The sequence below is a fragment of the Globicephala melas genome, chromosome 11, assembly GCF_963455315.2.
Source record: "Globicephala melas chromosome 11, mGloMel1.2, whole genome shotgun sequence".
In the NCBI taxonomy this organism is placed as follows: domain Eukaryota; kingdom Metazoa; phylum Chordata; class Mammalia; order Artiodactyla; family Delphinidae; genus Globicephala; species Globicephala melas.
The window spans coordinates 34,437,101-34,461,345 of record NC_083324.2 but is presented as its reverse complement, the minus strand read 5'-3'; the positions used below and the strand labels follow the sequence as shown (position 1 = coordinate 34,461,345).

General features: G+C 45.5%; 1 protein-coding gene across 5 annotated transcripts in view; it reads left to right on the top strand.

Annotated features, from left to right (window-relative positions):
• CACNA2D3 (calcium voltage-gated channel auxiliary subunit alpha2delta 3) overlaps positions 1-24,245 on the top strand; it is a 784,865-nt gene that overhangs the window by 304,729 nt on the left and 455,891 nt on the right. For all 5 annotated transcript variants that reach the window (XM_060307837.1, XM_060307836.1, XM_060307834.1 and 2 more), the window contains exon 5: positions 310-472. In XM_060307837.1, the coding sequence (XP_060163820.1) occupies positions 310-472 (163 nt within the window). The remainder of the gene's footprint in view (positions 1-309; positions 473-24,245) is intronic.

Genomic DNA, 24,245 nt, shown 5'->3' with positions numbered 1-24,245 from the left:
CTGTCTTCAAACTTTAAAGAATTAAAATGTTTTGGGGCAGTTTTCTCTATATTCACATAAGGAAGTACTAAGCAGCTTCTTAAATTTATGTTTTTCAAGAGTACTTAATGACATTGGGAAATAGTTATATGATGCTACCACACCTGTACAAAAGCAGCCCTAGACGGTGTGAAAGACTTACAGATTACGTGACTAGAGCAGGATCCACAAGTGTAGGGAACAGACCGCCCGCAACCATACCCAGGTCTGTCTGAGTTCACAGCCTTCTTCCCTAAGCCACATGTCATGTTTTTTGACTTTCTCTTTCAGTATGAATACTTCAATGCCGTGCTGATAAATGAAAGGGACAAAGATGGGAATTTTTTGGAGCTGGGGAAGGAGTTCATCTTAGCCCCAAATGACCATTTTAATAATTTGCCTGTGAACATCAGCCTGAGTGACGTTCAAGTGCCAACGAACATGTACAACAAAGGTAAGGCTCACTGCTGCTGCTCCTTTTGGAGGGTAGAGAGGGCAGGGCGTGAGGGGCAGGGCTGGCTGGTTTGGGATATCATGCTTTTTTGAAAAACAGTTATAAGCTGGGTGTGTCAGGCACCAGCTGGATAGGTGAAGTGTGTGCCTGTTCTGCCTGGACACTCTGGGCTTGCTGTTTTCCTGGCTCCTGTTTGCATCAGGCCCTCTAACTTGTAGTCCAGGGGTTGGCAAACTTTTTCTTTAAAGGGCCAGATAGTAAATATCTTACTTAGGCTTTGTGGGCCACAAAGTCTCTGTTGCAACTACTCAGCTCTGCTGTTCTGGCACAGAAGCAAGCATACATAGGTAATATGTAAATCAGCAGATAATATGTAAATTGGCTGGTTCCAAGAAAACATTTAATCTACAAAAACAGATAGCTGCATTGAACCGGCAGGCGCTAGCGTACAGAGCCTTCTCTCTTCTTCCTCCATTCCTTGTGATAGTATCTGAGGGTTGTGGAGTTCCTAGGGTTACCATGGAATCACTTGTGGTCTTAGAGTACAAAGCAGCATGAGTCTTAATGAGGCTCCCTGTTTTCAGGCTTGTGTTCCTCAAATCCAGTCTTCTCATGGATTCTAGAATTCTTTTCCCCAAATTCCCATCTGCCCCTTTGAATTGGGATTATAATAGCCAAGGACTGGGCTCTGGCAGCAGACGGCCTCTGATTAGATCCTGAGTTCCATTTCTTACTGGCTGTGACCTTGAAAGGCTGAGACCACCTTGTCTCTTTAGACCTTAATTTCCTTATATTCTAGGATGTGGATAATAATCGCATCTACCTCATGGGGTGGTTGTGAGGATGAAACAGATGATGAGTACAAAGGGTTTAATTGAGGACGTTACTTTCCTCATCCTCACCATTATGGAGTAGGAGTTTGCTTTGCTTTGTCATACCTGGGAGGATCCTAAACAAAGAGCTGTCTTCCCCAAAAAATAAATTAGAAAGCTGTGGCATCTTCAAAATAAAAATCTACTCCATTATAAGCTATTGATGTTTTAGAAATATTGGGGGCCAGTTTCAGTATCACAGGCAGGAAAGCAGTGGTCATGAGACAGGCTCTGGGCTTGAATCCTGCTCATCCTTTTGCTGGCTCTGTAATCCTAAACAAGTAACTTTTCCTCCCCGAGCCTCAGTTTCCTTCTTTGTAAAATAGGGATAAGAATACTGCCTCCCTCAGGGGGTTATTGTGAGGATATGAAGTGATGCCTAAGCATCTTCAGCACAACTGTTGCTCGTGGAAACTGCCTAGTGCATCTTAGTTATCATTATTATCGGGAAATAACGTGAGTATAAATTGCATTTCTGAATTGTTCTAGGTTACTGTTTAAAGAGCTTGGTCAGTGATTAAAGAGCTTCCAACTCACCATCTCTGTAGTGTTCTTCTTGTGCCTGTCCTTTGGGTCTGGATATCTAATGTCTCCCTTTCGTGGTTGACCTGTTACCCGTCCTTAATGTTCTGTGAGGCAGCACCCCATCCATTAATTATTCTGATGGTTACTGGGTCCCCTGTGGTGAACCAGATGCAGCCCCTTCCTTGAGAGGTTCATAGTGAACTTAGGGACCAGACAGGTAAAAGAGATCATAGGATACCGTGTGTCACCTGCTGGCCACAGTTACTGAAAGACCGGGGCAGTGGGAGCTCCAGGGAGGGGACCTGACCACTTGCTCCTGTGAGCTGCCACATGTTTTTCTTTTCTGTCTCTCAGAGAAAGTGATGTCAGTCCAAGTTGCCCCTAGTGAGCTCTGGATTGGACTGTATCCTGTGACCTAATCTTCACTTTGGACTCTTCCTCAGAAAGCAGATTCCTAAGAACCCAAGCCTTAGAGGGCTGAGCTCAGCTTTGTCCAGTGGAGTTTAGTCCTCCAGGGAGATCCTGCCAGATGAGAAGGAAACCCCCTTTTGTGCAGTGTGTCTGCAAAAAGACCATTCTCTCAGCATTAAATACATTCTCAACGGAAGATGAAAAGTTCAGATTTTACAGAGCAATTCCAGACATAAAACAATTCAGAATGATCTTTTTAAATATGGCAACTGCTTCAAGGTTGCTTGAACCATTAGCCCCATTATAGAGATTTAATTGCACCTTGAGCTTTAAAGGCATAATTGTACCTTTCCGTGGTGGCAGCACTAGGGGACCAGCACTGCCATTGATCACACAGACTGCAAGTCTCTCTAGGCAGAATCATAATATATAGTCAGATTTCTTGAGCCATAGAGGTAGATAGTTTTATTTAACGTCATCCTCAGCACCCCTCATGAGGTCTGCCTACCACCGCTACTCAGACACAGTGGTCCCCCAGCTAGGCAGTGGGTCATGGGCTAAAGCCCCCAGGCACTGTGTCTTGATTCTGCCAGGCAGTGAGTAGCTGCCCAAGGAAGAGAGCAGGGGACTTCAGGAAAATTCCTGTCTCATTCTACCTAATTCAAACCAGCCCCAAATAGTCTTTTTTCTTTTCATGTTGCAGAAATGTATTTCATGTTTAGAGTGCTCTCCAGCTCAGATCTAGTTATTGATGACATGTACTTAAAACACATGCTCAGAGATTGGTCACTAGCTGAGATGTTCCTGGGTTAGAAATCTTGCCCCCAACAAAGGAAACCAGTACAGGGGGCAATGCTCCCCTGGCAGCTTGAACCCCCATGGGCACATAGCAGAGTGGTTTGATATGATACTTGCTTAGGAGCTGCTGTGTGCTGTGCTCTTGGGCATAACTTCTAGGCATAGAGGAAACTTGCTGATAAAATCTACCTCTTTTCTGTAATCTGCTTTTCTTTTGCTTCCTCGGCAGGGCCTTGCAACCAGGCTGTTCAGCCAGGTCAGTGCTCACCTCTGTGCTTGAGGTGCCTTTCTCGAAGGCGCTGACAGAAATTGCAGGCTCAGAGTTGGTGACATGAGGGCAAACTGACCTATTGGCCACGAGAATTCAAAGAGACATATGTCTGGAGTCTAGAAATGTGTCTTAGGGTCCTCATGGTGCCTGATGAAGCAGCTTCTTCCTGAAACCAGCAGATGTTTGCTGAGCGGCTGCTCTGGCATCCCCGACCAGCGAGTCTTACCATCTGTTGAGACATCTTTGGAGACTAGCTGCCCATGCCTTAGAAGCTGTGAACAATCCATTTCCTCTAGGAGTAAAGCGTGGGTCAGGATGCTTTTGTGAGACCTGAGGATGGTCTGACAGTGGATTCAGATAAAGCTGAACTCTTTAATTTCTAGGCTGAAGTGGTATAAAATTTACACAGGCACATATGTAGGTACACATACACACCTACACATACACAATGTGTATGTTTTTGTGTATTTGGGTATGCGTGTGTTTGTATATGTGTGTATGAAAGAAATATGCTCTGCCCTCAACCTACCCCTTCATCCCTGCTGCTCATCTCTGTCTACCCAGGTGAGAGCCCCTTCTGTTCACTGAGTACACTTTTCTCTTTCCTCCATTGTATCTTGTTGTTCATTTCTGTTATCCCTGCCTCCCTGTTTATTGCTTATCCAAATGCTCATTCTTAAAAAACAGCTCAGTACAACCTCTTCAATTCCATTACACTTTTGTTTTGTAAGTGACTCTGGTCCTTTGTTTTGGTATCACTTTGTTCTAGAAGTACATTGCATACATTCTTTTACTTCTCCGAGGGCAGGGGCTCTGCTGATTCAGCCTGCTTGGTGCCCTCCTTTGCCCCCGAGCACCATGCTCTTTACATAATGGGTTTTCTACAGTGGATGAGGTAGGGAATGCCACCTGGGCTGTCATTTTTCCATGGTGCCTGCAAGCAGCAGAAACATACCCTGGCTGACTTAAATGGAAAAGATACTTTTTTTTTTGCAATACGCGGGCCTCTCACTGTTGTGGCCTCTCCTGTTGTGGAGCACAGGCTCTGGATGCGCAGGCCCAGCGGCCATGGCGCACGGGCCCAGCCGCTCCGCGGCATGTGGGATCTTCCCGGACCGGGGCACGAACCCGTGTCCCCTGCATCGGCAGGCGGACTCTCAACCACTGCGCCACCAGGGAAGCCCGAAAAGATACTTTTTGAAAGGACATTGGGTGGCTCACAGGCTCTCCCAGAAAGTTAGAGAATAAGGCTTAGAAAATGGTCATGAGAGAGGGCAGCCAGGGGCCAGAGCCACAACCAGAGCCAGCCTGGTAAGGACCGCCTGCCACTATGGCTAACACCAGCCATGCATCTGTGACTACATGAAATAGCTGTGCCTCATTTTCCTCATTCAGAAACTGGAGATAATAATCCCAGTCACCTTCTCAGGGGGTTTTGGTGAGGATTAAACATTGAGAAGGCCACCCAGTACACAAGCTTAGGCAAGTTTTTCTTTCCTTCCATTCCTCAGCATCCTTAGCTGTCAAATGAGTATGACAGTACTGACCTTATAGGATTATCATGAGCACAGCAAGAATAATGCTCGTGTGGGTTGGGGTGCAGTGGCTAGCCCACTGACCTTGTCTCTTGTCACCTGCTGGAGGGGAAATAAGACTCATGTCATGGGGTTGCAGTTAGATAGCACAGGTAGCCTTTCAGAGAGTCTGGTACTCGATGAAGACCAATGCATTCTGTTGTGATTATCACTGTATTAACTTGTTCGATTCTCACAGGCAATTATGGTTAAGACAGGAAGAACTTGAACTCAGAGGGAGTAACAACAGGTCACAGGTTCCCCAGCTGGTAGAGGCAGGATTAGACCCAGCATTTTCATTAATTGTGTCCTCTCTGGACCACATGCCACCCCAGTGCCTGGGCTGCTGCTCTGTGAGCCATAAGGGAAAAGACAATACTTTGGCTCCCAAATATTTTTGTTTTAAAGTGGTTGAAATCCAAGAACTGGAAATTGGCCAGAGTTTGACCCTAAACTTCTGCTTCTTTTGTCTCATGTGGTTGCTAAAGAACACAAAAGGGCAGTTTCGGTGATTCTGTGTTGTTTGGGGTTTTTTTTCCCCTTTCTCCTTATCCCATTTTGCTTCCCTGCCCTCCTCCTCCCCATACCTGTGCTGTAACCATGGTGCTGTCAAGACAGAGGAAAGACATGATAAAAGTGGAAGGAAAAAGGTGATGGCTTGAAAATGTGCCCATAGATAACATTAAACACAAATGATTCTATAGTTTGGCTGGGGGAGAGAGGGGAGGGAAAGAATCCTGTAGCACGTCAGTGTTTTAGACCCAAGCAGAAAAGAGGCAAAAGTAGTAGCTTTATTCTCCAGTAGTTTTAGGCTGGATAAAGGAAAATGTGAATTTTAGAAGTTAAGCAGTTTAAACTGTGGTATCATTTTACCACTGTGGCCTCATTTTATTTCCTTCTGCAGCCCCTTGAGGGAGGTTAGGCAATATTCTCATCTCCGTTTTTCAGATGAAGAAACTAAATGTCAGGGAGGCCAAGTCACATAGGTAGGAAGGTCCATGGCAAGTGGACCTGGATTTTCTGATGAGGAGTCCAGCTTACTTGGCTGCCTCTCTGACCATGAGCTCTGAGAGGATGGGTACCTATTCCCTCAAGTGTCTGGGGCTCAGTTACTTCTGGGTCACCTTGGGATCTCGGAACTTTTGCCCAGGCTGAGAACCTCAGCCCTGGGCCCATCCATCACCAGCCTTCCTTCTGAAGCTCCAACTCTTCCTGGGCCCTGCTCCTTGTAGTGAGACCCCAGACCCTTCTCTGGCCATGCCTCCTCTTCCCTCCGTGATACCCAGTGTCATAACTCCAATGAGTTGAGGTTCCCATGTGAGCTGGGAAGAGGTGCTGACTCATGTAGCGTCTGCATATCAGCCCTGCAAACATCCTTGATGTGACTGTCTGCTTGGGACAGAAAGTGGGACATAGCAGGGAGGACAAGCAGAATATTATTGCCTCTATAAAGTATTTGCTCATCTATTCGTTCCTTCCTTCCTTCCTTCCTTCATTCATCAAATGTTGACTGTGCCAAGCTCTAGAGATACGCCCACAACTAGGAAAGATGTGGGCCCTGCTCCTTGAGCAGAGCGGGAAGACAGATGCTGAACAAGTCATGATCAGGTGACGGGCAGGCAGAGTATGGTGCTAAGGGGCATGTAGCAGGGGGCCGGGCCTGGTCCTGGGGCTCCAAGAAAGCCCTCCCTGAGAGGAGGTAGAGAGGAAGGAGTTAGACGGGAAGGGAGTGGTTGGGAGGGAAGCATGTCCAGCAGAAGGACTAAACAGTGAGCAGGTGTCAGGGGGGTGGGCATGGGGCTGGGATGCTAACAATGAGGGAGTGTGGTGTCCAAGGGGACTTGGGGTGGGGAGGAGTCAGACAGGTTATGGTATGGGGCCTCCAAGGGCTGGCCAGGTGGTGAGAGGCTGTGAAGGCCATCAGAAGCTCATGGAAACCACGGAGACAGGTAAAATATGGTTGAGAGCTTTGCTGGGAAGAGGTCTGCAGAGGAACACTGGGCCCGGACACTGAGGAAGAGGGAAGAAGGGAGAGGAGGGGAAGTCCAGGGCCTGGTGCGGAGAAGGCCCAGTGGAGAGGAATGGTGTGTGGCCCAGACTGGATGGTGAAGGTGCAAGCCCTTGGGCATCGGGCCCCAGAGAGTGAGCTCCAGCAAGAACATCAGCTCCACCAGGGCAGGGACCTTCTCTGTGTTCTTCTCTGATGACTTGCCAGCCTCAACATGGTACCTTGCACCTAGTAGGTGCTCAATAAATACTTGTTGCCAGGTGAGCAAATGAATGAAGGGAGCAGTTTAGAAAAACTTCTCACTTGGTTCTCGTACAGGTGAAGAAAAGACACTGGGAATAGCTCCCAGTCTCGATTCCCTTTCCTTCACCAGTAATGGAGGGCCTGGGAGAGGTTCACTGCTTGGCAGAGGTGGAGTGAGGTATGAATTGCAAGGCATGACCGAGGCCACCCCTTCATCTTCTAGACATCCCAGGAAGGTGCCCAGTCAGGCCAGCATGGGCTGCAAGCTCTCCTGTGTATGGGGGCCCAGCCCCTGAAGAGGAACACAGGTCCAGGAAAAGGGAGACCCATAACCACCACTGTAGAGACTGAGGAACCAACCTGTGTGTTACAATCCAGTAGGTTCTTCTGAAAATCCCAAGAAAGGGGAAGGTCTAGCCTGGCGGACTTGGGTCCCGGGCTGCCGTAGGGACGGGCAGGATTGCTGGGTTTGGATTTGTCAGATGTCTCAACCTATTTTTCCAGTGCTGGGTTTGATAAAATGCAAAATGCATTTTGCCAAGCACTTTTCCCCTTAATTACATGTGTATATTTTAAGGGAAATTTAATCCATATGTTTCTGATTCATTTACATGGAAATCATTAAGAGGTTGTTTTCTAGGAGCCATTTGATGTGCAAGAAGGCTCATGAACCTTTTTAAAAGCTGTGTTTAAAAATTGTTTCTTTCTTTTCCCTTTGCTTGGGGGTATGTGTGTGTGTGTGCACCTGTGTGAGAGAGAAGAGTGAGAGTGAGAGAGAAGGGGGTGGTGGAGAGAAAGAAGGATAGAAAGAAAGAAACTGACTCCAGGATGTCAAAAACAAATATGGACTCTAAATGGTTTGTTTTCTCCTTCGAATTCTGAGCTAAACACTTGGAGTAGGCTAGACTCTTGCTTTTACATCTATTTTTGGCACTAACTGAAGGTGATGGTGCTATGGCCATAAGTTGGAATCTTGAATAAGGATCAGAGGATCAGGCCTGTACAGACTGCTTCGCTTCTAACGAAGGACATTCAGGACCCTCCCCAGCACATGGCCCTTTGGCACCTGCAGGCCCCCCACGGCCAGGTGAATGTTCCCAACCCTGTTTCATCAGTGAGAGCACGACAGGACAAGAGTGTTTGGCCAGATACACAGATGATAGTGCCACTGAAGTGACCCCACAGTTGTTATCCCAAAGTACTCATCATTTTTCTCTTCTAGTTTGGAAATTATATTTTTATGTCCTAGAGTGACTGTCTCTGTCTTAAAATTCACCATTTGAGTGGTTGAGTTCAAGTTCTTTTGGCAGTTCTTTCACATTTCTGACTGTGCGTGTGGGCATAGCACAAACATAGGTCTGTGAAGATGTGTATCTGTGTACACATAGGTTTGGGTCTCTTTTATCTCTGTTATCTCATCAGAGGTGGTGTTAGTGGAAAGAGGATGTCCTGTGGCTTGCTGTGGCCTCTGCTTAGGCTTATGTTTAACCCACATGTTGAACTTGTTTAATGAATGAGTGAATGAGCTGATTACTTACTGAGAGGCATACTCTGTACTGAGCACCTTAGCTGCAGTATTTCACTTACCACTACCCGGTGTGTTGCAGGCAGCAGGTAGGGACTGCCATCCTTCACAACCTACTGTGAGAGAATTCCAAACCAACCTCCCCCACTCTGTTCTAGGGTCAGGTCTGGCGTGTTAAATGGGGTGAAACTCAAATGCATGACTTCAGGTGCTGGTGGAGGGTTTCCTGAAAAGCAAGTGAGAAGGGAATTCCCACTAAGGCTCTCTGAAACACTTTCCTGTCCCTCTGGTCCCCTTTCACCCTGGTACTGACCTGTACATTCCCCATTGTCCCTGTCCTGAATCATTTCCAGACTCTTTTCAGAACCACTGGGGAGCCTCTGGAGTGTGGTAGGCCTGGACTTGCCTCGAACTTCTGTGAGTGCCAGCTCGGTGGTCTGGGGAAAAATGTTTCATGCTCTGAGTCTCAGTCTCCCCATCTGTAAGGTGTGAAGGGTCATTTTGGGCATTAGCAGAGGTAAGGGTGCGGGCCCGGTGCAGCATCCATACCTTGGGACACTTGATTGGTACACGCTGACTCCTCATGTCAAACTCTCTCCAGCTCCTGCTCCTGGGGGCGGGGGCGGGAGTTCCATGTGGCCCTGCCCAAGCCCAGCACACACTTGCCCTTCCCTTCAGCACTGTTTGCAGGATGACGTGCAAATCGTCACAAACTGACACCGGGCTTCTGCCCTCTTTCACTGGCCTCCCCTTTCCACCTCCTCCGGGTCGTGAGATCAGGACTCTGACTCCCTGAATGCCTACCCCTGGGCTCTGCCCTCCCCTCAACCTGCTCTCCTCTTGCAGAGCTAGGCTTCCCCTTTCCTGACAGCGCAGCTTCCTAGAGCCTGGTCTTGCCTTCTGGCCTCAGCCCTCCTCCCCAGAACAGTCACCTGTCCTTCTTTTATGTCCCCATGGTTTGGTGCTTTCCTTTTCACTGGGCTCTCTCCCCCTTGAACTTGGAGGCAGGGGCTGTGTTTTCTTCATCCCCTTTGGAACTTAGCACCAGGGCTGGAATAGAAAAGCTCTTCCACAGATGTTTCTTGAACCTGTGTCACTATATGAGTACTTTAGTCCTATGCTGCTATACGTCATGACAAACAGATTGCTGGGTTTCTTTTTTCTGCTTTTGGTTTGTCAATTCTACTTCTCTGTGCATTTGATTTTTGGGGGATAGGGTTCCCTCTGAAGACAATAGTCTTAGATGTATGTCTAATGAGATAATACTACTTTCAGGGTCTTTTAATATGTTTGCATTTTTTATTCTCTCTCTTTTCAGAATAATAGAAATCAGGATGGAGGCTTGCGATTGGTAGGAGCTGAATCTAGGCTAGAGGAATTCTAAAAGGAGGGGCCAGGTCAGTAAAGGACAATGCAGGAGCAGAAATGATATACTAACAGTGTTTTCTTTTTTCACCTGGTGTCTCGACATTTGTGAAATGTCACAGTAAATAGTAGAGAGTCAGAGTTTGTAGGTGATTTGTTTTTCTTTTCTTTTCTTTCTTTTTTTTTTTTTTGATGACTTAGAGGGAATTGAAGGTCATTCCTATGCTAACATCACACTTAGGTGCTTACTTTCCGATCTGTATTTTGATTGGGAGGGAGGGACCATTTTCAGCACTCTGGAAATGACAGCCGTGAATGTTGCAGCCTGGGCTCATGGTCAGATGTGTTCCAGTGGGGAAAATCGTTAAGAACCACTATCCCTGGATTGACTCAATCAGCCATGCTATGCCACAGGTCCCCAAGAATGAGAAAGAGATTGCTTTGCTGAGGAAATGCAGGTAGGCCCTTCAGGATTTGGGGAAAACAGGGGAGACACACAGAGAGTCCTGCAGTTGGCCCTGGGCTCCTCAGCAGCCCTCCCTGGCATGCGCTGGGTTGGTCAGAGGCTTGTTCAGGGGCGTGGGATCTGGGTGTGAGTGTGATGTGTGGTGGTTGCCTTGATGCTGACCCTTGCCACCACAAGGGCTCAGGCTATGCTGTTTGCTCATCTGTTAAGTACTCATTATGGTAACACCTATTTCATAGGGTTTGTGAGGATTAAATGAAAACAATACATATTAAATCTTTAGCCCTGTGGCTAGTGGGTGGTAAGAGCTTACTAAGAGTGACTTAGTACTGTTATAAGAATGATGATAGTGTAAAGCCCACAGTGGCATGGCCTATGCCTGGGAGTATCTATGACACTGAACAAATTGACATTCTTTTTCCTCCTGCACCTTGGAAACCCTTTTATCACTGGAGTTGTACATCAAGAAATTCAATGAACAGAAAACAGTGTGGAGCCAGAGTTGCTTGGGGTTTGGAAGCCCATGAGTATCTTCTGCATACGGCCAGTCCCTGATACTTGCGCCCATCTTCCCCCTGCTCATCGTGCTTGCATTGGCGGCGGGGGTGGGGGGGAGGGGGGAAGGGGGCAGCTCTTGGTGTTCATGTCCTTCTGCTCAGCTGCCAAGAACCTTGGTGTCATTGTCAGTTAAATGCCGTAGGGTTTGAGATAACACTCTTTGCTTTCATTTTGTATGGGACCCAGGACTCTCAGAAGTCTCCGGGGGCCTCAGCTGTTTCCTGTGCCTCCTCTTGCAGGGGAGAGAGGGAGTAAAGGAAATCTTCCTGTTCACTTCTCACTTTCTTTCCCCTTTCCCAGCTCCAAGCTTATGGACTCTTCTGTCCAGAACACACTAGCCATTGTCCTTGGAGACACTCACCTGTGCATTAGTCCACTCGTGTCCCCGTGTCTCAGTTTCTTTCCTCTAGGTAACATTTATGTGGTCTTTATGACGTGCAGGCACAAGCATGATCTAATATAATACAATTCTACCCACAACTCAGTGAAGTAGAAACAATTATTATTCCCATTTTCCAGATGAGAAAACTGAGGCTTAGAGATTGGTCAGCATGACTCAGCTAGTAAAATGGGCAAGTCCACATTGCATCCCCAACACTGCCTTCAGCACCTCCTGGATACCCTGCCTCTTTAGACTCTGTCCTATATGCCACTACATCCACCGCCCTCTGGCTGTGCCCGCATGTTCAGTTAGCTGTGTCCTACCTGTTTATGTGCACGCTTCACGTGTGAGGCAAATGGAAGACCCTTTTTTTGTCAAATCGTGCTATTTTCTTCCCACCATATGGAAATCTATCATAAATGATAGATTTATAAATTTCATAAATTTCCTCCACCGTCTTATTTTGCATAAACACTTACAGTCTCTTCCCCTGATCAAAATAAATGTTGCAGCAGAAAGTCGTTTTAAAAATGTAAAGCAAATTCTGTATCAGAATGTCAGTATGTCCCAGTGGCTCACGTGTCGAGGATATTTCTGTCAGAGATGAGGCGGTTCCACATTTAATCCTGCAAACCTGCCATACCAAAGTGCACATGAGACCAGTGAGTAAGGAAGCAGTGATTCAACATGCAAAAAGGCTCTTTGCCTCACCAGAAAGGTCACTGTAGTAGGTTTAGGAGAAGTGAATTCTTCCTCTGTAGGGACTGGCGTGGCGTTTGCAGAGTTGGGTTCTGGGAACACCACTATCATGTATTTATTTTTATTTTTATGTTTTTAATTTATTTTTGGCTGCGTTGGGTCTTCGTTGCTGCACGCGGGCTTTCTCTAGTTGTGGTGAGCGGGGCTACTCTTTGTTGTGGTGCGCGGGCTTCTCACTGCGGTGGCTTCTCTTGTTGCAGAGCACGGACTCTAGGCACGTGGGCTTCAGTGGTTGTGGCATGCGGGCTCAGTAGTTGTGGCTCATGGGCTTGGTTGCTCTGTGGCATGTGGGATCTTCCTGGACCAGGGCTCCAACCCGTGTCCCCGGCATTGGCAGGTGGATTCTTAACCACTGTACCACCAGGGAAGGGAAGCTCCTCATGTATTTATTTAATAGACGTTCACAGAGCTCCTCTGGTGTGGCAGACATTAGGCATTAGGGGTGGTGATGAATGAGCAGATGCTGCCTGTGCTCTCTTGACATTTCTAGGCCAGCAGGGAGGCAGATGGGGAGTAATCACACCACTGAGCATTTAATGCAACCAGAAGGAGTGCAATGGAGGGAGCTTTGGTCCAACGAGAGTGTGTCCCAGAGCATCTCAGCCTGGACCAGGGGTGAACCAGGAGTGAGGTACGGCCATGGTCTGAGGACGTTTTCCTGAAGAAGATGAGCTTGCCTGACGCTTGAAAGGAGGGTAGGAAATAATTTAGGTAAAGCCTGGGGCAGGGCTGGGAGTATCCCAAAGAGAGATCATGTTGCACAAGATGTCAGTAAGCAGTCCTTGAAAGAATGTTTTGGGATGAAATAAGGGAAGGAGGTGCCATGTAAAGTCTGTCACTCTTGGCAGTCCATTGTGTCCATGAGATATTCAAGGAATTGGAGTTTCTATCAGACAGAAAGACATTTAATTATATGAGGCAGCTTTCCCCAAACTTCTTTGATCAGGGCGTCCTTTTATCCTGGAACAACCACTAACATCTCAGAAGGAGTTGGTGTTCCTGGGACTCAGAGACTCAGAACTGTAGCTCCATGTGTTCAGGTGATAGGTCTCAAGGGTACGCCGATAAGTGACCAAGACGTAGAGGAAAAGATAAGGATGTAGAAGAAAATGCGTAGTACAATGCATGAGAGAGAGAGAGAGAGAGAGAGAGAGAGTGTGTGTGTGTGTGTGTGTGTGTTTGAAAGATATACATAAATGGTTGAATATACTGAACACTTCTAGAGGGATGTATAGGAAATTAAAGTACCTACCTTCCACTTTCTACCCTTCTGTTCAGTTCGAATGTGTTACCAGGGACATGTGTTGCTTTTTTAGGAATTAAAAACAAAAGAACAAAAGAACTTGATTTACAAAAGCTACTCAACTACAAGTACTTTTCAGGTACACATCTATTTGATGAAAGGAAACACATCTGTGTGTACACTGCTAATGGCCTTCCACTTGCTAGTCCTTTCAGTTTGTGGCGGGTATGGCTGACAGTGGTTTTGTTGGAGGTAGGAGGACCATGGAGTAACTCATTCATGTGCAGACACTGCCTTTGCTGGAGATGGTATTTAGTGTCATCTTGTGTCCCTATGGTGGCAGCAGTTATTTTCATACAAACGATGTTGGCCTGGGAAAAGAGAATTGGTTTCCTTCTAAAGTGATTCCATGATGCTTCAGTCACCCACTGATGGGTATCCCATACATGGGGAAGCCCTGCCTCAAATATGAAGAACACTCTGCACTTGGGAAAGAATATCTCAGTGTTTCCAAGAGTCACACTGATAGAAGTGAGGTTTTCTATTCTCCAGCCAAAGGCAGGCAGCTGAGCAGTCTTACTGTGCTCTCATCGGCACTGTCTCAGGTACCCTGCAAGAGGGCTTTTTATGAAGCAGCTGTTCCTGAGCCTCATTGGACCCTCTGGAGGTGAGGGGTTGCCTCACGGAGGCCCAGGACTAAGGTATCTTGTCCCTTCTGCTCTACTCCCTGTCTCAGGCACCCTCCTCTTGCCTGGCCTGCATCTTCACTACCTGAAGAGTGTTGGCAGCACAGGTGGGCTGTGAATATAGGACACCAGCTCTCAGATGTATCTCTGTTCAGTGCTTACCAGTTCCTCCAAATGCCTGCTTGTGAATCCTGTGACACCCAAAAATTCATGCCTCATATGTTTCAGGTAGAGTTCTAGTAAGAACAGTGTGGTTGCCTTATTTTCCAAGATGTCATTCTCTGCACAATGTGGGCAGCTCTATTTTGTTATCTCTAAAGGGCCACCGTCATGCATTCTCTCTCCATTCTGAAGTGGGAGAGTCACTTCTGAGCATTGCTGATCTTTTCTCTTTTTCTCCCTCTTACTCCATGGAAGTAGGACAGCCCCTGAGTGGTCTCTGCCTCAACAGCTGCTCCTGCACTGTCTCATACCTACGTTGGTAGATATTTTCCTAGCTCGGTACTCAGATAAATGCAACACACTGTGACTTTATCTTTTGGCAGGTGGATTGATCCACATCTTAGAGAGACTGAAGGCATAGAACTCTACATGATGGAACTCAGACTGGAGTTAAAAGTCTTCTGGCCCCAAATCTGTGGTTTTCCCACTAGAGCTTTGAAGCAGAGCCTCTGCAGTTGAGTCCATATGGGCTTGTCCTCCCTTGGGTCTGCTTTATTCAAAGCCCAGTGATGGGTGCAGGGAAGTTGGACCGTTCTTGTCCTTCAGAGACTTTTCTGGGCTGGGTTTTCACGTATTCACTGCCATCAAAGGCAGAGTGAAAGAGGGGAAATAGCAGAACCGAGTGCCTTGGGAGCCCAATTGAAGAGGTGCCTGCGATGGGCCATCAATGGGAAGATAGTGGGGAGGTTTCCTCAGCTGGTTCGGGAGCCCTGAGAAAAGGCAGACCTGGCCAAGCCCTCCCTCCTAAGGTGCGCACATAATTGGGTAGCAGTGGTTTGCTTTTTCCTAAACCAGACTTTAAAGACTGACTAGAGGCTCTTTGCTTAGTAAGTTTTTACAGTGTTCTGGAATATGCTCTTGGATTTCAAGAATAGGTTGTCATACTCTCTGCTCTTTGTTGTTTTCTTAAGTTTGTCGTTAGCACCTGTCTCAGGATCCTTCCTCACCTGTCACTCATCAGTGGAATATCTCCCTTTTGAGACAGAATATCCCAGTGTCTTAAATGTATCCATATATAAGGATTTTATTCTTTTCCTATTTGCCAGTTTACCCTCCTTTTTTCAAAGAAGACTTGAAGCAGGTATACTGAAAGTGGCCAGATCAACTTTGTTCCCATCCCCACACCAGGCCAAATGCTCTTTTCTTCTTTTGTCCTTCTTGCTCTACGCTCTCTTGAACTGTGTCCAGCAAACAGCTGAGTGATATTCATATTCATTCATATTCATTCATCCCAAAGGCACTGTTTTTTTAAGTACAGTTTGGGCTACTGTGTTGAATGAAAAGAAGGATACTAAAGAACAGAACTGTCAGTTTTGTGAGTAAGAAACACTGAACTCACAGAGAAGCTTCATTTTGTTCACTCTTTTTGAGGGAAAAATCCAGCAGATATCAACATAAAATCCACCGAGATGCTCCTGTCTCCCAAGGGATAACAATAGATAATCAAGACAGCAGCCGCCCCACGTGGGCTGACCGTGGGGAGGTGCCGTGGTGAGTGCTTCATCTACACCATCTCCCTGGATGCCCTCAGCACCCCCATGAGCAGGAGGTAATCAGATCTGGTGGGTCAGTGGATGGGCTCTGAAGCCAGACAGCCTGAGTTAGAATCAAGGCGCCACCACTCAGCCGTGTGTGATTTCAGGCAAAATACTTAGCCACTCTGTGTCTCAGGGGAGAATAACTGTACGCAACTCAACTTGTGGAGTTATTTTGGGGACTAGATGAGAGAGAGACAGACACATACTCTAGCATATCAGAAGGCTCATAAAGTCTTAGCCACCATTATTGCCATTGCACACCCATTTTATGGATGAGAAGACTGAGGCTCAGGGAGGTTAAGTTACTTGTCCAAGTCTGAATTCAGATGCAGGTCTGCCTGACTCCCAAGTCAGTTGCCTTATCTGCCATGCTTTAATGAGCAACAAGAGCTTCCCAGGAGAGGGAACCTCGGAGAAGCCTGGCACCCTGGCTGTTCCTCGCTCACGATGAGGGTCAGCTGGTTATAACCAGATCAGAGTGTCACCATGGCTAGTTCTTAATGATAGTTCCTGCTGCCAGGACCACCCTCCAGCCAGGAAGCATTGGTGTGGCTGAGTCAGTGGCTCAAATATTGAAACAGTGTGTGTCCTTAGTGAATAGCCACTGCTCCAAAGCCCCCTCCCCAGTGCCCCTTGTCCACTCCAGTATCTCCTTACAACTAAGGACTTGGCATCGCAGGTGGGCCCTGCTGCAGGGCTGAGGCTGATGTGCATTATAGTTGCTTAGCACCTGCCATACAGGTTGCAGACACAGTATTGCCCAGGTGTAGCGGTGCTGCATTCTGTTGGCTACAATTTAACGAGGTGCGTTGGCAGTGACCTCAGAGTTGGTAAATGTGTCTGCTTTCTGCTCCTTGGGCTCTGACTCTTCTCTGAGCAGAATCCTGAGAACCTCGCAGTGGGCCCAGGCCTTCTGCCTCCTGTCTCCTGGCTCTCCATGCACTCCATGGCTTCCTGGCCTTGGTCTTGCATTCCTTCAGCTCCACAACTCTGCTTGGTCCACACGCCTTCGGAGCTGGCTGAGGAGACCTCCAGGGCTTTCTCATGGCTAGTGGGCCAGGACCCAACTCGGCCCAGGAATGAGCCTAGCGTTGTCCCAGGCATCCTGGCAGAGAGCACGAGGATGGCTATGTACATCACAGCTTTGTATCCCTCACAGTCCCTGGGGTTCTCATATAGGGGTTAGAAAGACCTGGCATCCTTCTAACAAAACACAACAGGCTTCCATAAATGTCCTGGGTGGAATCTTTTCAGGAAGTGACTGGGTCTGTGGAGACTTCTTTGTTTTAAACCAAGGTGGGTGGGGTGGGGGATAGACTCTCTCACTGCCCAGTGTAGAGCCAGCACTAAGGCTGCTGTGTTTCCTGGGGGGTTTTGAGTGAAGGCCTGGGGTCCAGTCCCCACTCCTCCACCTGCTGGCTGTCAGACTGATCAAGTTGTTAACTTCTGTGAGAGTTAGTCATCTTCTGTCAGGCCTGGGATCCCAGTGGCAGGATGGGGGAAGCTATCTGGGAGAATGGTAGGGTGGAGCAAGGAAAAGAGTGGTAGAGGGAGAGAGAGAGAGTGAATGTGGACAAAGGAGGGAGGGCAGGGAGGGGGAAAGGGGAAGAGGGGAGGGAGGGGCTCCTCTGGGCCTCAGCCACTGGCTAGTTCCTTCTGTGACTGGTATTATTGATCATCTGACTCCAGAAACACTCTCCACTTACCCTGACACATTTCATTCTAGAGTTTTGGATTTCTTTCCCTCTGTAGCACATTCTAAGGAGTTCACTGAAGAAGATTTGACTAGAAGTTATTTCAACTGTCAACCTAGGAAATATCTTTTGACACTTTTTCACCTTTTTATTTTTCCCTCCCAAGTCTCACTTGAGTTACTAAAAAAAGAAGCAGGACTGGGGGTTTGGTGGTTATTTTTTTTTTTTTACTTATACAAGAAAAGCCATCTTCATCTGTCAAATTCAGAGTCACATAAAATATTTGAAGATGACATTTATTAACTGATGTTAGGAATTAACAAGTACATTTTCACTTGAGTAAAGAAAAGGACTCGGGGGATGAGGGGGGGGAAATTAATGAACCTTCCTGGGTGCAGGGCCCTTATGCTGCCTGCACAGAAGACAGGGTGACAAGTGGCTCCCCGTGGGTCTGCGGGCAGGGACCTCTGCATGCTAGCTTTCATGGCGGGACAGGTGGTGAGAAAGGAGACACCGGCACACATCTGCGATGTGTCTGTTTTGACGGTGAGTTGTTCCACACGTGCCAAGTTCATCACTAAAGAAAGATGCTCCTCAGGGACCGGGTAATAAATTAGAGGTCCGTCTCCAGGTGCTAACAGCAGTGACTCTTGCCAAGGAAGGAGCACTCTTCACAGAGATGGGACTGGACCTGGATCGCCTTCAGCCCAGATGCAGTCAGGTGCACACTCCCCTTCACCTACCAGGATCTCACTGTGTTCTTGGTCATACATAACAGCATTTGAAAGGCAGCCATAGCCATGGAATCAAAATCTTCATGGAATCAAAATCTAAAGACCAGCAGACCTACACCAGAGCAAATTCCAGATGAAGAAGTCAGACCTTTGAACAGTGGGAGTCTGCTCTGAGCTTTGGCCCCTTTTCAGACAACTCGGCAGCAGAGATAATACGCTTTTCCCATTTTAAGCAGCCCCCTTTTCTTAATAAATAGCTTAGTCATAGGAAGCACGTAATGTACTTTCAGGTTGTGCCAGAAAGAGCTTTATCTTCTATTTCCAGGCCTGTGGCATATATTTCTGTATAATGAATGACCAAGCTAGGAGGAATTGTTTCAGAGATTCTCTGTCTCTGCAAGGAAGTGGTTTATATTAGCTCAGCTGACAGAAATCTAAGTCAAATATTCTGTTGACAAAGGATGGAGACCAAGATCCGATTTTAAATGGGGAGTGATTATTAACTTGGTTAGTGAGAAGTACAACCATGTGCTGGCACTGAATGGCTTAAGTCAAGGCTACTAGGGGCTTGTGCAGCCTCAGATGGAGGTGGGGAGATACCTGGGGCCAAGGCAATGCCAGCCAAAAAGCAAAGCAAGGTGTTTGAACAAATCTGTAATGTTTTGGTGTGTCTGAGTTGAAAATAAAAACACTAAGATGTGGGACTGCAGTACTGTGGAAGTTGAAATGGTGAAGTGGTGGGGAGGCTGGGTTCTTTATAGTTGAAATTCTTAATGGTTCCAGTAACTCTGCACATAGATATTTAGAGGACTGGGATTGTTTACATGTGCAACAGCTGATATTTCACAAGTGCCTTAGTGCAGTGCAGTCTGCCCACCTTTTCTCACATGGTAACACACTAGGATACCAAGAAGAGGCACTTCTCCGTCCTGAGAGCTTGAAAGGTGTGGCCCAGCAGTGGAGGGCTGGCCTTAGTGTTTAGTCTTGGAGGCAGATGAGGCAGGGCCTTCACACAGCTAACTTGTCAGTGTATTTGGCCCGAGTACAGCAGTTCACAAAGTCCAGAACTGATTCATTTCGTAGCCAGCATCATGAAGATGTAAAGGAACCAGAGTAACTGTTTGCGCTGTAGAGGGAGAACGTGGGGAGAGTCCAGGCAGCAGAGGATGGGGAAATGGTTTTCATCTCAGTCTACTTACTGATTAAAATCACTCAGACCTTCTTTTTCTTAAACAGCTATGTTAAGATATAATTCACATACAATACAATTTGCCTGAAGTATATAATTCAGTGGTTTTTAGTATATTCACAGATATGTGCAGCCATCCCCACAGTCAATTTTAGGACATTTCATCACCGCAGAAAGAAATCCTGTACCCTTTAGGGATCATCCACCTAGGCCCCCATTCCTCCCAGCCCTAAGTAACCACTAGTCTAGCTTCTGTCTATAGATTTGCCTTTTTTAGACATTTCATATAAATGTAATATAATATGTCATCTTTTGTGACTGGCTTATTTTACTTAGCATAATGTTTTCAAGATTCAATCATGTGGTAGCATATATCAGTATTCATTCCTTTTATGGCTGAATAATATTCCATTGTAGGAATATACTACATTTTATTTATGCATTCATGACTTGATGGACATTTAGGTTGTTTTCACCTTTTACTATTATGAATAATACTGCTTGAAATATTCATGTACAAGTTTTTTGTGGACATATGTTTTTATTTCTCTTGGGTGTATACCTAGGAATGGAATTGCTGGATCATATGGTAACTCTGTGTTTAACCATTTGAGGAACTACCAGATGATTTTACAGAGTGGTTGCACCATTTTCCATTCCCACAGCAATGGATAAGGGTTCTGATTTCTCCACATTCTTGCTAACATTTGTTATTATCTGTTTTTTTTTGGTTATAGCCATCCTAGTGTGTGAGAAATGATATTTCATTGTGGTTTTTTTTTAACATCTTTATTAGAGTATAATTGCTTTACAATGGTGTGTCAGTTTCTGCTTTATAACAAAGTGAATCAGTTATACATATACATATGTCCCCATATCTCTTCCCTCTTGCATCTCCCTCCCTCCCACCCTCCCTATCCCACCCCTCTAGGTGGTCACAAAGCATCGAGCTGATCTCCCTGTGCTATGCAGCTGCTTCCCACTAGCTATCTATTTTACGTTTGGTAGTGTATATATGTCCATGCCACTCTCTCACTTTGTCCCAGCTTACCCTTCCCCCTCCCTGTACCCTCAAGTCCATTCTCTAGTAGGTCTGCATCTTTATTCCCATCTTGCCCCTAAGTTCTTCTGACCATTTTCTGTTTGTTTTTTGTTTTTTTTAGATTCTATATATACGTGTTAGTATATGGTGTTTTTCTCTTTCTGACTTACTTCACTCTGTATGACAGTCTCTGGGTCCATCCACCTCACTACAAATAACTCAGTTTGTTTCTTTTTATGGCTGAGTAATATTCCATTGTATGTATGTGCCACATCTTCTTTATCCATTCATCTGTTGATGGACACTTAGGTTGCTTCCATGTTCTGGCTATTGTAAATAGAGCTGCAATGAACATTTTGGTACATGACTTTTTTGTGTGTGTGTGGTACGCGGGCCTCTCACTGCTGTGGTCTCTCCCGTTGCGGAGCACAGGCTCTGGATGCGCAGGCTTAGCGGCCATGGCTCATGGGCCCAGCCGCTCCGTGCCATGTGGGATCTTCTGGGACCGGGGCATGAACCTGTGTCCCCTGCATGGGCAGACGGACTCTCAACCACTGTGCTACCAGGAAGGCCCCTGTTTGTAGATTTTTTGATGATGGCCATTCTGACCAGTGTGAGATGATATCTCATTGTAGTTTTGATTTGCATTTCTCTAATGATTAATGATGTTGAGCATTCTTTCATGTGTTTGCTGGCAATCTGTATATCTTCTTTGGAGAAATGTCTGTTTAGGTCTTCTGCCCATTTTTGGATTGGGTTGTTTGTTCTTTTGATATTGAGCTGCATGAGTTGCTTGTATGTTTTGGAGATTAATCCTTTGTCAGTTGCTTCATTTGCAAATATTTTCTCCCATTCTGAGGGTTGTCTTTTCGTCTTGTTTATGGTTTCCATTGCTGTGCAAAAGCTTTTAAGTTTCATTAGGTCCCATTTGTTTATTTTTGTTTTTATTTCCATTTCTCTAGGAGGTGGGTCAAAAAGGATCTTGCTGTGATTTATGTCATAGAGTGTTCTGCCTATGTTTACCTCTGAGAGTTTGATGGTGTCTGGCCTTATATTTAGGTCTTTAATCCATTTTGAGTTTATTTTTGTATATGGTGTTAGGGAGTGTTCTAATTTCATTCTTTTACATGGAGCTGTCCAGTTTTCCCAGCACCACTTATTGAAGAGGCTGCCCTTTCTCCACTGTACATTCCTGCCTCCTTTATGAAAGACAGGGTGACTATATGTGCGTGGGTTTATCTCTGGGCTTTCTATCCTGTTCCTTTGATCTATATTTCTGTTTTTGTGACAGTACCATACTGTCTTGATTACTGTAGCTTTGTAGTATAGTCTGAAGTCAGGGAGTCTGATGCCTCCAGCTCTGTTTTTCTTTCTTAAGATTGCTTTGGCTATTCGGGGTCTTTTGTGTTTCCATACAAATTGTAAAATTTTTTTGTTCTAGTTCTGTGAAAAATGCCAGGGGTAATTTGATAGGCATTGCATTGAATCTGTAGATTGCTTTGGGTAGTAGAGTCATTTTCACAATGTTGATTATTCCAATTCAAGAACATGGTATATCTCTCCAACTATCTGTATCATCTTTAATTTCCTTCATCAGTGTCTTATAACTTTCTACATACAGGTCTTTTGTCTCCTTAGGTAGGTTTATTCCTAGATATTTTATTCTTTTTGTTGCAGTGGTAAATGGGAGTGTTTTCTTAATTTCACTTTCAGATTTTTCATCATAGTGTATAGGAATACCAGAGATTTCTGTGCATTAATTTTGTATCCTGCTACTTTACCAAATTCATTGATTAGCTCTAGTAGTTTTCTGGTGGCATCTTTAGGATTCTTTATGTATAGTATTGTGTCATCTGCAAACGCTGACAGCTTTACTTCTTCTTTTCTGATTTGGACTCCTTTTTCTTCTCTGATTGCTGTGGCTAAAACTTCCAAAACTATGTTGAATAATATTGGTGAGAGTAGGCAAACTTGTCTTGTTCCTGATCTTAGTGGGAATGCTTTCAGTTTTTCACCATTGAGGATGATGTTGGCTGTGGGTTTGTCATATATGGCCTTTATTATGTTGAGGAAAGTTCCCTCTATGCCTACTTTCTGCAGGGTTTTTATCATAAATGGGTGTTGAATTTTGTCGAAAGCTTTCTCTGCATCTATTGAGATGATCATATGGTTTTTCTCCTTCAATTTGTTAATATGGTGTGTCATGTTGATTGATTTGCGTATATTGAAGAATCCTTGCATTCCTGGGATAAATCCCACTTGATCGTGGTGTATGACCCTTTTAATGTGCTGTTGGATTCTGTTTGCTAGTATTTTGTTGAGGATTTTTGCATGTATGTTCATCAGTGATATTGGCCTGTAGTTTTCTTTCTTTGTGACATCTTTATCTGGTTTTGGTATCAGAGTGATTGCAGCCTCGTAGAATGAGTTTGGGAGTGTTCCTCCCTCTGCTACGTTTTGGAAGAGTTTGAGAAGGATAGGTGTTAGCTCTTCGCTAAATGTTTGATAGAATTCGCCTGTGAAGCCATCTTGTCCTGAGTTTTTGTTTGTTGGAAGATTTTTAATCACAGTTTCAATTTCAGTGCTTGTGATTGGTTCATATTTTCTATTTCTTCCTGGTTCAGTCTCGGAAGGTTGTGTATTTCTAAGAGTTTGTACATTTCTTCCAGGTTGTCCATTTCATTGGCATATAGTTGCTTGTAGTAATCGCTCATGATCCTTTGTATTTCTGCAGTGTCAGTTGTTGCTTCTCCTTTTTCATTTCTAATTCTATTGATTTGAGTCTTCTCCCTTTTTTTCTTGATAAGTCTGGCTAATGGTTTATCAATTTTGTTTATCTTCTCCAAGAACGAGCTTTTAGTTTTATTGGTCTTTGCTATTGTTTCCTTCATTTCTTTTTCATTTATTTCTGATCTGATCTCTATGATTTCTTTACTTCTGCTAACACTGGGGTTTTTTTTGTTCTTCTTTCTCTAATTGCTTTAGGTGTAAGGTTAGGTTGTTTATTTGAGATGTTTCTTGTTTCTTAAGGTAGGCTTGTATAGCTATAAACTTCCCTCTTAGAACTGCTTTTGCTGCATCCCATAGGTTTTGGGTCATTGTGTTTTCACTGTCATTTGTGTCTAGGTATGTTTTGATTTCTTCTTTGATTCTTCAGTGATCTCTTGGTTATTAAGTAGTGTGTTGTTTAGCCTCCATGTGTTTGTATTTCTTACAGATTTTTTCCTATAATTGATATCTACTCTCACACCGTTTTGGTCAGAAAAGATACTTGATACGATTTCAATTTTCTTAAATTTACCAAGCCTTGATTTGTGACCCAAGATATATCTAGGGCTTCCCTGGTGGCGCAGTGGTTGAGAGTCCACCTACTGATGCAGGGGACATGGGTTCGTGCCCTGGTCCGAGAAGATCCCACATGCCGCGGAGCGGCTGGGCCTGTGAGCCTTGGCCACTGAGCCTGCGCGTCTGGAGCCTGTGCTCCGCAACAGGAGAGGCCACAACAGTGAGAGGCCCGCATCCTGCAAAAGAAAAAAAAAGATATGATCTATCCTGGAGAATGTTCCATGAGCCGTTGAGAAGAATGTGTATTCTGCTCATTGTGGTTTTGATGTAAATTTCCTTGATGACTAAGATTTTCAAGCATCTTTTCGTGTGCTTATTGGCCA